Source organism: Stegodyphus dumicola, chromosome 1 (genome assembly GCF_044657685.1).
Source record: "Stegodyphus dumicola isolate Sdum_Otavi_A_Nest chromosome 1, ASM4465768v1".
Taxonomy (NCBI): Eukaryota; Metazoa; Arthropoda; class Arachnida; order Araneae; family Eresidae; genus Stegodyphus; species Stegodyphus dumicola.
This window is the reverse complement of record NC_140768.1, coordinates 152,594,214-152,607,374: the sequence shown is the minus strand read 5'-3', so window position 1 is coordinate 152,607,374 and position 13,161 is coordinate 152,594,214. Positions and strand designations below refer to the sequence as shown.

The 13,161-nt window shown below is 29.3% G+C and overlaps 1 protein-coding gene across 1 annotated transcript; it reads right to left on the bottom strand.

Moving 5' to 3' along the window:
- Positions 1–6,070: 6,070 nt before the first annotated feature.
- On the bottom strand, positions 6,071–12,395 carry LOC146999341 (uncharacterized). Its single transcript, XM_085822198.1, has 2 exons — positions 12,143–12,395; positions 6,071–9,936 (listed from the first exon to the last, which is right to left on the bottom strand). Exons 1-2 carry the CDS (start codon positions 12,296–12,298, stop codon positions 9,151–9,153), a joined length of 942 nt encoding a protein of 313 aa, XP_085678324.1. The 5' UTR covers positions 12,299–12,395; the 3' UTR covers positions 6,071–9,150.
- Between the last annotated feature and the right edge of the window lie 766 nt (positions 12,396–13,161).

Below are 13,161 nucleotides of genomic sequence, written 5' to 3'. Positions count from 1 at the left end.
TGTAATTACCCCCAAGCCTTTTTTGATATTCAGTTAAATCTAAAAATTTAATTAACTCACTTGCATTATAATACAATCAAATTTCATTTGCATTTGAGAGTTTTAATCTAGTTATTATTCCCCTCCAAACTTTTCGGCTTTCCCCTCTACATTGAGTATCGTTTCAAAAGTGTCTCTGGGCCGTATCCTCCTTGCGTGCGACGAGATCTCGATACGAGAGTGACGTCACATATGACGGGTTTTTCGTGCGGAGCGACAATTTGCAATCCTCCAGCACCGATCGAAACCATTTCGTGCGGCGTAGCGATCGTCTGGTTTTCAGCTGCTTATATGCAACCGTTTAAAAAAATCTTGCGATCGAAAAGTAATGGCGTCGGATGAATGTTTAGCGATGTATCTTTTAAATTGAATACATCATCGTAATTCAATTCAAAGAAGAATGTTCCGAAGCATACTGGATATGTTTGCCTTATCTGTTAAGCAGTTTATAAAGTTATTTAGAGAAGATAAACAGTTGTATTCTGTTCTGAACTAACAGCTTTTGTTCGAAGACTTACAGTTTACTGGATTGCTGCCTGAGCTAAGAGTAAGTTAATTATTTGAATTGTTGAAATTTCATTGTAAATAACTTAATCAATTATTCGGCAGTTTTCGGATAACCGGCTCTTGGCGACCTCACTACGGCGGCCGGTGGGGGCGATTTCCTCCAAACCCGGCTACCGACCCCGACAACTTTCTGCTGACGTTTAGGTTACTGTAGAATCCGGAGTATCGGGAGGGATTTAGGGAGAACTTCTGAGGGCTCATATTGAAGGTCACGTGACAATTTTTTTTCGCTTCTGCTGCGTGGTTAGAAGTTGAGAAGTTTGTCTCCTACTTGATCGGAGCGTAGGTAAATAAATAATAATGTTAAATGCGAATTAAAACCGATAATTATAAATAAATAATAATGTTAAATGCGAATTAAAACCGATAATTATAAATAAATAATAATGTTAAATGCGAATTAAAACCGATAATTATAAATAAATAATAATGTAATTAATTATTATTTTTATATGTTTTTTCCCTTTTGCTTTTCATTTCTTACATATATACGGATAATTAAATATAATAAGAAGATTAATTATTATTTTTATGTTTTTCCCTTTTGCTTTTCATTTTTTACATATATTGGTCGTAATTGGAGTTTCAATAAAAAAAAATTTAATTCCCTTTTGCTTTTCATTTTTATTTTTAGAATTAAAACGGATAATTAAATAAATGATAAATTATTAATGTAAATAATAAATTAATGTGTGTAAATTCGGTGTCTCCTACTTGATCGGAGCGTAAGTAAATAAAAAGGCGACCCACCCCTTAAGGAAATGTTCCTCTTTTTGCAATCACAACTCAAAAATTATAAATCAGAGAAGTAACTAGGCAGGATTCTGATACTTAATTTGGAATGAACTTTGCAAGTCATTTCGTACCGTTTAATTTTTTTCATATCTTGAATCTCTTACTATCATTACATAAGGAAGAAATTGCAGGTTTAAATGTATAGTTCTCACAATGTAATAAACGACAGTACTTGCAACCTGTGCAGTCGCACCAAGAGGCATGGTTAGGGACAGAAAAACTTTGGATTTAGAAGTACGATTGACATTACAAAATGGCAAAGTTAAAGGCAGATAGATTTTTTTCTCTGTTATTTACACTAATAAGCTGCAGGGCAAGAACGCCTTTCTAATTGTTATTTGAAATTAAATTTTACAATGTACTTTACTTTTGCTTTTAATTTACTTTCTACAACATTCAGTACGTGAAACCGTCAATAATAATATAATAATGATAATAAAAATGGTATCACACAACTAAAAGTAGATACTACTTCGTAAATGTCGATAACTTAAATACCGAAAATATTAAACATATCAATGGCAGCGTCGCCCTAATAGTTTTAAGTTGCATTTCAACATTTGAAAGAACGCGAATTACATTGCTATTTTCACCACACAAACGAATAGAATATTTCAGAAAAGAATTCTCCCCCGTTATTGCAATATTTCAATAATTTTCGCAAATTAAAAAATTTATTTAATACGTTTTAATAATAAATGAAGCGATTTCATAAAATCCCTTTGTACATTATTATCTTTCATTTCAGAACCACTTCATAACTTTTCTAAGACATAAATAGCTTCCGTTAATATATGTTCCCATACATTATATTTATTTTTTATATTTTTGTCTTTAATAAATTAATGATAGATAAAAAAAAATTGATACTGCTTAATTTATACGCAGCGTAAAAACTGGAAATCTGAGGTCATTAATTTCCGAGACATTAATAGTTTTTCAAGATGCAAATAAAGCAGATAACAATAATCATAAATATTAATGCTCCTAAAATATATCCGCATTTCCTAACTGATTTTTGCTTTTTGATCCACCACAAACCTATTTTCATTAAATGAAGTTTTGCGCATTTCTCTACAAAGTACGCAAAACTTGTTTCATACAACTTTATTTTAACTAATTATGAAGAAACGTTATACTTGTTTAGGAAAGTATAAAACAAGTATTTATGTGTACTACTTTTAAAATCCATGTGACAGAGTGTGAGTTCTCATCTTGAAATATACGTTGTGTCGATAAGCTTAACTATAAATTATTAAACATTTCTGGCAAAATGCCAAAAATAAAAAACAAAATTTTTTAAACACGTCCTGCGCTATATCTGCAGGATCTATCAATCAATCAATCGACTCGACAATCGAAAATCAATCGACTTGAATGGAGCTCACCAACATGTAAAAAGTGTTTCTATTAATATGCAAGATATGAGAAAGAAGTTTGAAGACATTATGAAAGAAGCAGAGTTTTGAATATACAATTTTTGTATATTCACAAAAATACAAATACATTTATATACAAATTTTTGTATATAAAATAAATGGGACATAGAAACTAAATTTGAAAAATAGAAGAAAATAAAGACAAGAAAATATTGATGAGTTATGTGAGGATAACAGGCTTGAAAATTCCGAAATGTCTTTTAAAGTAACAGTTTTTTATGCTGCTCTTGACATTTTAAATACTCAGTTAAAATACAGAATGACTGGAATAACAAAAATCGCAATGATGTTTTCATTTTTGGAACCTAAATTTCCGTATTTGTCATTGTTAACAAATACGGAAATTATTAATAATGTTTCAAAAATACAGAAAAAATATAAAGAAGACTTTGCTAATGTACTGGAAGTACAACTTTTATTATTTATAAATACTTTCAGAACAGATATACAAAATTTGAAATCCGTTAAGGATTAAGCTAAATTAGCAATGGTAAAATACTATGACATGACAAGCAGTTAATCAGGAGTGCAATTAACTTATATTGTATTTATCATTCATTATCTGTAACCAAAGCCACGAGCGAGAGGTCATTTTCAATAATAAAAACATATTTAAGAAACACTATGATACAAGATCGGTTGTTAAACCTATCACTATTGAGCGTTGAAGTTGACATGGTTGTGAAAATGGACGTCCAGGTATTAATAAATAATTTTGCGGAAATGAAGGTTAGGAGACGCAAATTTTAATAAAAAAGATTTTTGTCTTTATGATGAATTTCGGTCACCAGTGTTATAATTACTTATTGGGGGGGTAATTAGAGAAGAACAGCAGTACGGGCTGAGGGAAAATTAAAAAGAAACAGGAAAAATCTTTAGCATTCATGTTTTTTTATAAAAATGATGTATTCAAGTAGTTTAGTGTACCAAAAGGATTTTTAAAAGGACAGCAAAAATATTACATATTTTCTACTAAAATTGTATATTCAAATAGTTTTCTTTATGAAGCTTATGATAAATATGTTTTATATTTAACAAATGTATCATTTATATTATAAAAGTTCTTATTTATTACTTGTATATTATTGCATAAATTATGTTCGTAAGTTGAGTAAATCACAGAGTAGTATCTATTGATGTAATATTTTTTCTGTACGTTTATCAATTATCTTGTTTGTCAATATCAATTATCTATCACTCACACGCACGCACAAAAAAGTCTTAAATTACAGAATTAAAATCATCTGACGTCAAATACCCAGACTAAAGCAAATTTGCATTTCACCAGTTAGCAAAGGGGAAATATTTTTCTTTTTATTCTTTCTTCATATTACATAACTTTCAAATGGTTCCCTAAGAACGTGCTTTTATTTTTTAACAATTAATCCAGATGTGATAAAAATCATGAAAACATTGGCTCCAGGAATCCTTGATTTTTTTTTTTTTTTTTACTTTTCACATTTTTTTTCTTTAGTTTAATTTTTATTTTTAAGCACATTAAATTTATTGGTTTAGGGACCTAGGAAATTATTTTGCATACGGGACCAAGAATTCTAGTTACACCACTGTCTATAAAGTATATATGCGTAGCTAGTATATGTGTAATGAGATGAACTACTAGTGCTCACACACTTTACCGCCAGGCCGCTGCTGAACCCTTTATTAATTAATGACATAATCACACAAAGCCACGCATTTACACACAACTCGTGAACATAACAACCAACCCAATTATTCTACAGTTATATAATAATTCTATAATTATTCACATTATTTAAGTGATATGATTCATTAGTGTAATTGTACTGGCTCGTATACACACGAGGAAAACCACGAAATTTCCAATGCAGCAAGGGCAATATGAAAGACAAAAAAATGTAACAAATAACCAACAATTAAAGGTTACCAATAATAGTGTACAACAGAGATGTATACCTCTCGCCAACTGAAAACAATTGTTAAATTCAATGGAAATGAATTTTCAAAATCAACAGACATACGGTCTTTAAATTTTGTACATCCGAACTGTCTTCTCTCTTAAGCAGCAATATGACAAACCATTTAAAAGAAGAGCATATCTTTAGAATTATCCGAACAGTGTTGCCATTGCTCGCTTAGAAATCGTCGAGTTTCTTAATCAAAAACACATAAATACTTTACAAAATGTTAAATAGTTAATAAAACAAATTACAAATTTGAGCTTTCAGATGCCCATATTCGGGTGGTGACGTACATATTCAAAATTTCATAGCTGTAGGTACCGTTGTTTTATCACAGTATGTGCATAAATGTTATGTATGTTAAACATACGTATATTTGTGCTGATTCTTTATTATTAAATATCTTTAAATATAACACACAGCGATAATATTCGGTAGAAACAGTTCAACGCAAAATGCGAAAACGAAATTAATAGCCCTTCTGGGCTAACGCGCTTTGGGATAAAAACGCAAAAATAGAACATAACAGCTTTCATTGTCAGTGCTTAAAAAAAAAAAAAAAAAAAAAAAAAAAAATTCGATAGGCCTTATTTAATTTAATAAAATCGAAAAGTTGAGCAAGTTGCATATTTTTGAGAGGATAAATATGCCACGAAACCTTCAAAATCATTTTTTAGTTCATCACGCACGCATATCTGCACACAAAAATAACAATACCTATTATTCTTCTGCATTTCTGTTTAAAAATGTTTTAAAAAAACATATGTACCGAAAAACATTTATTTGTAAAGTAAAATATTTTTTTTCGAAAATATTTTAAATAAATTTAAAAAAGAAGATTTTTCGCGATCATATTTTGCCGCGGTTAAGCCCGTGCAGCTGTCTGTCTGTCTGTCTGTCAGGTACTGAAAAAAATCAGTACCTCAGTACTTACGTGAAAACGTGGTTTGGACTTTGCCAAAGCTAAGTTTACTTTTAATCTATTTTCATCCATTACATTTTTTAATATTATTTTTCACTTGAAATTTGTTTTAATACTTTGTTTTCTAGATAAATATCATTACTATTATTTTTATTTTCCTTTTTTTTTGTAACAGTACTTTCTAGTTTGAACTTTTCACTTCTCTATCTTCCTATAATGAACTAATATTGTTTAATTAAACTTATAATTACTTTTCATCTTTATTAAACTTTTTTATTTCTGATAGTTTTGACTTTTGCATAATTGCCAAGTTTCTGAAATTTCTAACAATAAATTTCATTAAACTATTTCTGTCACTGTACTGACTTTTTTGGATATGGCTTCTTTGCATGAAAAACTGAAATATTTCTGTTTAATTACTGACATGCATTTAGTTAATACAGAGGCAGTTGCACCAGTACCTCCTATAAACGAAGCCACGGCACGCCGCACACTACGTCACTAAAGTCGTCCTTATGTACAGAAAGCATGGTTGCCACATGAAACCACTTATCGCTGTTATTCCTTTAAGAGGAGAGAAAATGAAAAGTAGTTTTTATTTCCTTGCATAAGGCTTACTATATCGTTTGGTTTTAAATATATATATATAAGTGTGTGTGCAAATATATATATTCCGATTTGATTTCATCGACTGCATTTTCTAATTTCAAATACCTAACCTTACTTTCCTTATATATTTTTATGCTTAAAATAATAACAGTATAGTAAAGAAATTAATTCAACATACTTCAGATTAGTAGTAATAAATATATACTGAATATCTGGCTGATGCTGGTTTGCTTTCTGAAGAATATATATTTTATTAAATATTTTCTTCCTTAACAAAGAGGATAACGCATAATTAAGCAAGTTTACAATTGATTAACACTAAAAATCCTTAAATTAATTTTAATCAATTTTTAATGGCATTATCTGTTTCTCATAAATACAAATTTACACATAATTGTTTAGTCATTTTCCGCTTTTTTTTCACTTCAGTGTGGGACTGAATTTCTTAACAGATGAGAAACCTGGAGAATGATTTGAAAAATACTATTTTTTAGCATCTATCAATATTTATTCATTGGTAGTTTTAAAATACGGAAGCAAAACATTTCATATATTTAGGCATTTTAAATTAGATCATTATTTGAGAATACATAACTGCATCTTCCCCAATAATAAAAAAAAGAAAAATTGTAAAAATTCAACAAACTTGACACTTGCTAGGAATTCAAAATTCTTGTTTCATTCTTATTGTTAAATGTTTGTAACATCCCTTTGTCTAATTATGTGCATATTTTTTTTTTTTTTTTTTTTTTTTTTTTTGTAACTTGTAAATTTTTGTTCCTGAAAGCATTTCATTGTAACTTATTTGAGAATTCTTTAGCAAATGATAAATATGAAGTTTATATATGTACTTACTGGAATTTTTATCAGGGTAATCAGTAGGAACTTTTAAAACATCTAAATAGATCAAATGTCCTCAATTCTTAGAATTGAAAGAATAACAAGTTTTATGTATTTTCCTATTATAAATGAAAATAAATATAGCCTGATTGTTAAGATGTAAAGTAAGATTTAAAATTTTCAAAATAATTCAGATTTTTATTAAAGGAAAGCAACACAATTAGCATTCAAAACATATAAAAAGGATTTTATTTATTTATTTTTTTGTACTAGTAAATTTATAACTGGAAGTAACAGGAAATGGCATTGCATACTACAGTGGGAAAAAGGGTGGGATGACTATTTATTTATGTAACTTGATGCTACTTATTTTTTATTACAGTTAAGTCTCTTTAATATCAAAATAGTTTAGTATAACTGCATGAAACCTTACAGCTGGGAAGGATAAAAAATATTTTTTTACTCAATTTATTTTTGATAAGTTTTCCCCTGTATATATACAACCACATCATTAGAAATTTTAATTCCAAAGTATTTCATTTTAGTTTTGACAGAATCTAGCATGTATTACAATGAAATATTGTATAAGAATACAGTGAATTTCCTCCATAAAAATGCATGAATATCTATAAAAATAACTCATATGAAATTGTAGGTAAAAACAAATTATATTTATTTTCTTCTTACAGTGTAAAATTAATGTAATAAACATGTCTGCTTCAATTAAAATAATACTAAAAAATTGCAAGATACTGATTTCAAAATCTAAACAATAAAAATATTAATTGGCAAAGTATTTTATCTTCAAAAATCAATATTTCTCTAGTTTACAATAAATAGACCTATTTTGCACAAAATGATATTATATAAGAGACTTAACAACTTTAGCACTTTACTGTCATAATTAGTTAACTATTACAAATGCTTTGTGTGTGTGTGTGTGTGTGTGTGTGTGTGTGCGTGCGCGTGTGTGTTGTGTGTGTGTGTTGTGTGTGTGTGTGCGTGCCAGCCAACTATCTAGCCAATTCAAAAAGTTATTCATAAAAACATATTTTTCATCATTTTCTGTATCTTCCACAGTGTAAGGTGTTTTAAAAACATTATTTTTATGAATCCCTTTAAAAATAGATTTCACATTTACAATTGACCACCATTATTTTAATAAAGTTTCCAGTTTCTTGGGAATTTATTATTTCTTTCTGCTGCCCAAAAGAAAATAATGCTTCAACAACATTATCATTAAAAATCTGCAATGCAAGCTTTACACTTTGTTTTTCTAAGTTAGTTGGATATAGAGCTTTTATTGTCAGACCATAAGCATACTTTAATAACTTACCAGTTTCAGATTCATGTAATTTTTTAATACAAGAAAAAGATGCAGTTTCAATATGTGAAGCATCATCAAAACTTGGGAAAAACATACTCTGATTATTATTTTTTTGATTTATCCAGTTATTTGTAATGCATTTTAAAATATGCACTGTATCAATAATAAAAAACATTGGCCTAGATTTGTCAACAGGGTTTTGATAAACAATACTAACTTTAGGTGGTTCTGAAAACAGAGACATAGCCTTTTTATTAATCGAATTATTGTCAGTGACAATAGCAATAATTTTAAACCCAATATTTTCTAATCCCACAACAATTTTTTTAATATAAATATACAAATTATCCGCACTAAGTGTTTTCACCGGCAAAATATGTACAACATCCTTATAAACAGATAATAGGCTGTGAATCATGAAAACATATGCACTAGACGCAGCATTTTTGCAATTATATGCCATTCCACACAAATTACCACCTTTATAATCAATTGATTTAGATGAATTTCATCAATCATTAAAATAACAAGCAGATCTTTTTCTGATAGCTCTTGAAATTTAAATTTTATGTAGCTTAGGAACTTTTGGTTGTATTGTTCATTTATTGGATATATATTAAAATCTGAAAAAATTTTCTGAATGGTCCGTGGATGAGGCATAATAATATTTTCTTAATTTCGAATAAAATTATATGCATGTGGTGAAATTGTGTGAAGTAAAGTGGAAAATATTAGAAAGTCTGCAGAATACCTATATTGCTGTTTTTCTGAATTCAAGTTTGATAGTTGCTCAAGGAGAAAATTTATTTCATTGTTTTTATGTGGAATTTTCTCTTTTAAAATTGTCATTAATTCATTTACAATTTGTAAATAATTTTGAATACTGTCTTCAGATGAATCATTTGAGGCAAATAGGTCTAATTTCTCTAAAATACTTAAAATATCTTTAAGGTTGTTAATTTTTGATGGGATTACATATTGCTTCAGTGATTTAATAGGTATATTTCTAATTGCTACAGATATATTCAAATTACAATCAATAAATAATGATTTTAGAATTCTTAAATGATTGTCATTAGAAATATTAAGAATCATAGTATGTATAGGCCTGTGTATAACTATCCAGTTATCTGGTAAATTCACAGTATTAAAACAAATTTTTAGTTCATCTAAATTATAAAACATTTGTTTTTGTTCATACTCTTCCTTTTCAGCTAAGCTACAGGCTAAGGCTTTTTCGAGTGCATCTTGTTCTCTTTTGAGTCTTTTATGCTCTGGTGATTCCCTTGATGAAACACTGGAACTAAGATGACTCGGACCATCAGGAAACAGACTTGGAATTGCACCATTCTTTAAACGAGGATATGACAATGGTATAATGATCTTCTTTCCAGTTTTCTCATCAAAGAATTCAGTTTGCCTCAGAACATCCTCTTGCTTGAAGTGAAGTTCACACACCTTTTAATATGAAAAAGAGCAAATAAATAAACATGCATCAAAAGGTTAAACAATTATAAAATCGTAAGCATTCGCCATCCTTTAAATACATGCACAGTCTAATAAGGTTTTTATTGTATTTTTATTTAATCATGGCAAAGCACTCAAGAGCTATCTGCTTAAGGGAAGGGTTACCGTTGTGGAAAACGTTCATCATTTAATTTCTTTAAAAATAATACAGGGCGATAATGTTTGGATGGTAACAATTTGAAGAGATATAGCCATTTAAAGTGCACAATGCAAAAAAGTGATGCAGCCATTTAGAGTGAATAATGCAAAATCTTAAAACAAAACTATTAACTCTTTTGGCCTAAAAAGAGCCATGGATGCTGTCATAAAGTTTTGAAAAGTGCAAATAATTAGTACATGTTTGTTGTCATATGTCAAATGCATATAACATCATCATATATCATATAATCCAAATCAATGTGCGTGTTATAAAGTAATATTTAATTGATACATCCTCAGGTAACATACAATTGCTCATGTAATATATAATTGCTACATCCTAAATATTTCTTTCTTCAGTTATTTGAAAACAACACTTGGTTATGGAATTACATTCAAAATGGTGATAATACAGTTATAAAAAGAATAAGATTAACCATCAGTTGATGGATAAGAATAAGATTAACCACATTCATTCGTACCATTCAAATATAAAGTTACTTGCTCTTTTTCTAAACATTTTTACAAATGATATGTTCACAACCAGAAGTACAAATTTACTTGTGTGCCTATGAATGTTTATATTTAAGAGCATAAAACATCATTAGTCATTAAAAAAAATTCATTTTTCTTGAATTATTGAAAACAAGTATAAGTGCTAAAATATGATACACAAAGAAAAAAAACAAGAATTTGTATATTTAACAGTTTATTTGCAGTAATTAATATTTTAGGCTATTCTTATGTAATTTTGGAGTGAAATATTCACATTCATCAATCGTGTTTGACATTATATTACTGTGGAAGGCTCACTAGATTGCTTATTTTCCATATAATTTTCTTAACTTTTTTCAAAAATTTTAAAAGTTATATAACTTATTAATACAATGAAACATTTTCATATTCCACTGCAACAAGTATAAATAAACAAAACCCCTTATATAAGTGTTTTTAGATAGGAAATTAATGTAAATTTCAAGCCCACAAGAACTTACTGCCAGTAGCAAGTGAACCACTGTAACAAGGTAGGTGTTATTGGCATAAGAAACTCGTACTTTTATAAATGTGTGTGTGCATGAAACAATTTAATAGGCTAATTAGGATTTATGCTAACATGTAGTGAAAACTAGTAAGCTTACAATCTTAGGCAATATTATTTGAACAAGACAGTTTAATTTAAACACCTTGTAACTTATTCCAGAAATTAAAATAATTACTGTCAAAACTAGTCCATTTATACGATTGTTTTCTTTTACATATATTTCATAATTTTTTTAAGGATTTTAGAATTAATAAAGTTTAGAACATTGCATAATTCGCATTAATTTCCTGTTCACATGAGTTACGAGCAAAATGCATTCTCAAATGCTCCTAGCATATAATAAATGGGCATTGCATACATTCAGTTTTAAAAAGAAAAAAAATAAAAATAAAATAGGTGGAACGAGACTTATCTAAATCAAAAGAAATAGTATACCCAAACAGTTAAATACTTATATCTAAAACAACTTTAAATTAAGGGCTTTAAAATTACGACTTGAAGCATTTTATATTTATCTACTTAAAGTTATAATATGAACATTATAAGGTTGGTGGATTTTCTATTGACTAGTTATTGAGAAAAGGGTCCATTTTATAATCACTTTAAAATTCAGTATAAGCTCTGTATAACATAAATTCCTGAAAGATTAATCAATCCCAAATCAATGTGCGTGTTATAAAGATCCCGACGCCGAAAATATAAATTACTGAAAGAATTCATTAATAATACTCATTCATAATAAGAGAAATTTCTGCCTAGTAAATAAATATATAACTATGCTTGTATAGAAAATAATTAAAACTTCGTTTTATTTTCTATGGTTGAATGCAATGGAACTTTAGTAAATTATTTCCCTTGCAATCAGAATTTTTTGTTTTCACAGTTTCAAGTCATGCTTCTTTCAATGACATTAATCTTTCAGGAATTTTCTAATTTAAAAATGAAATGCATGCTTACCTTTGAATGTTTCGTAGGCTTGAATTCATCTTTTCGTTTGCAGTTCCAAATCCATTGTTTTCTCAGTTGTTCTTCCGTAGGAAAACTAAATACAGCCACCTTCGGGCCATTCTTATAATTTCCTTTGCATGTTGCAACACAGCATTTATGTGGCATAATAAAAAATAAAGTAATTTAAATGAAAAATGTTCTATTAGAGCACACTACACTTTCAAACAACAGTCAGTTCACTACGCTACGACACCGAAGTATATTCTTTCACTCTTTGTCGCGAGGAAGATGGTAGGAATGACGACTTAGATGACGTCAGACCGTTCAAGCAACCCTAGAGGCTTGGCTTCGTATATAGGAGGTACTGGTTTGCCACCGATGCTGGACTTCTTCCCAGAGAGGATGAGGCACCACCTTGCCTTAAGTGCCAGGCACCGATGAGAAGCAACAAGAGAATGGAATCAAAGCTGGGATGGCGTTGGGTCTGCAGCCTGAGAAATCGCAACAACTGCTCTGGCATGATTAACCCCATTGAAAACACTTTTTTCGAAGGTACAAAAATCCCAATAAGGGAAGCTTTAGTCATAACTGTGTACTTTGTTCTAGATCACAGTTTCAGCTACATAAATCAGCAGCTAAAGCTATGGAGGGAAAAGCAAAAATTACCAGTAATTGCAAATGAGACTATTGTTGACTTTTTATAATATTGTCGTGAGGTATGCGAAATTTTTGCCTCTCATCATAGCAGAATGTTAGGTGGTAAAGGAAAATCTATATTAATTGATGAAACATTTTTGACCCGCCGCAAGTACAACCGCGGCAGGGTAACCAAAAATATGACCATCGTAGTTTTAGGCATCTACTGTCGAGAAGACAAAGAAGGATTATTTTTCAAGGTTAAAGGAAAAAGCAAAAGGCATTTGTGGCATACATTAAACGTCATGTTCACCCAGAAACCACCTTCATATACACTGACTCTGCTCCACAATATAAAAGGATAGAAAATTTATTTCCGTCAGCAACACATA

What these genes read in the sequence shown, in the direction of transcription:
- LOC146999341 (XM_085822198.1), bottom strand. Translation starts at nt 12,298, where the DNA reads ATGCCACATAAATGCTGTGTTGCAACATGCAAAGGAAATTATAAGAAT. An exon ending in AGCCTACGAAACATTCAAAG is followed by an intron (nt 9,937 to 12,142) that starts GTAAGCATGCAT and finishes TCATATTAAAAG; the next exon opens with GTGTGTGAACTTCACTTCAA.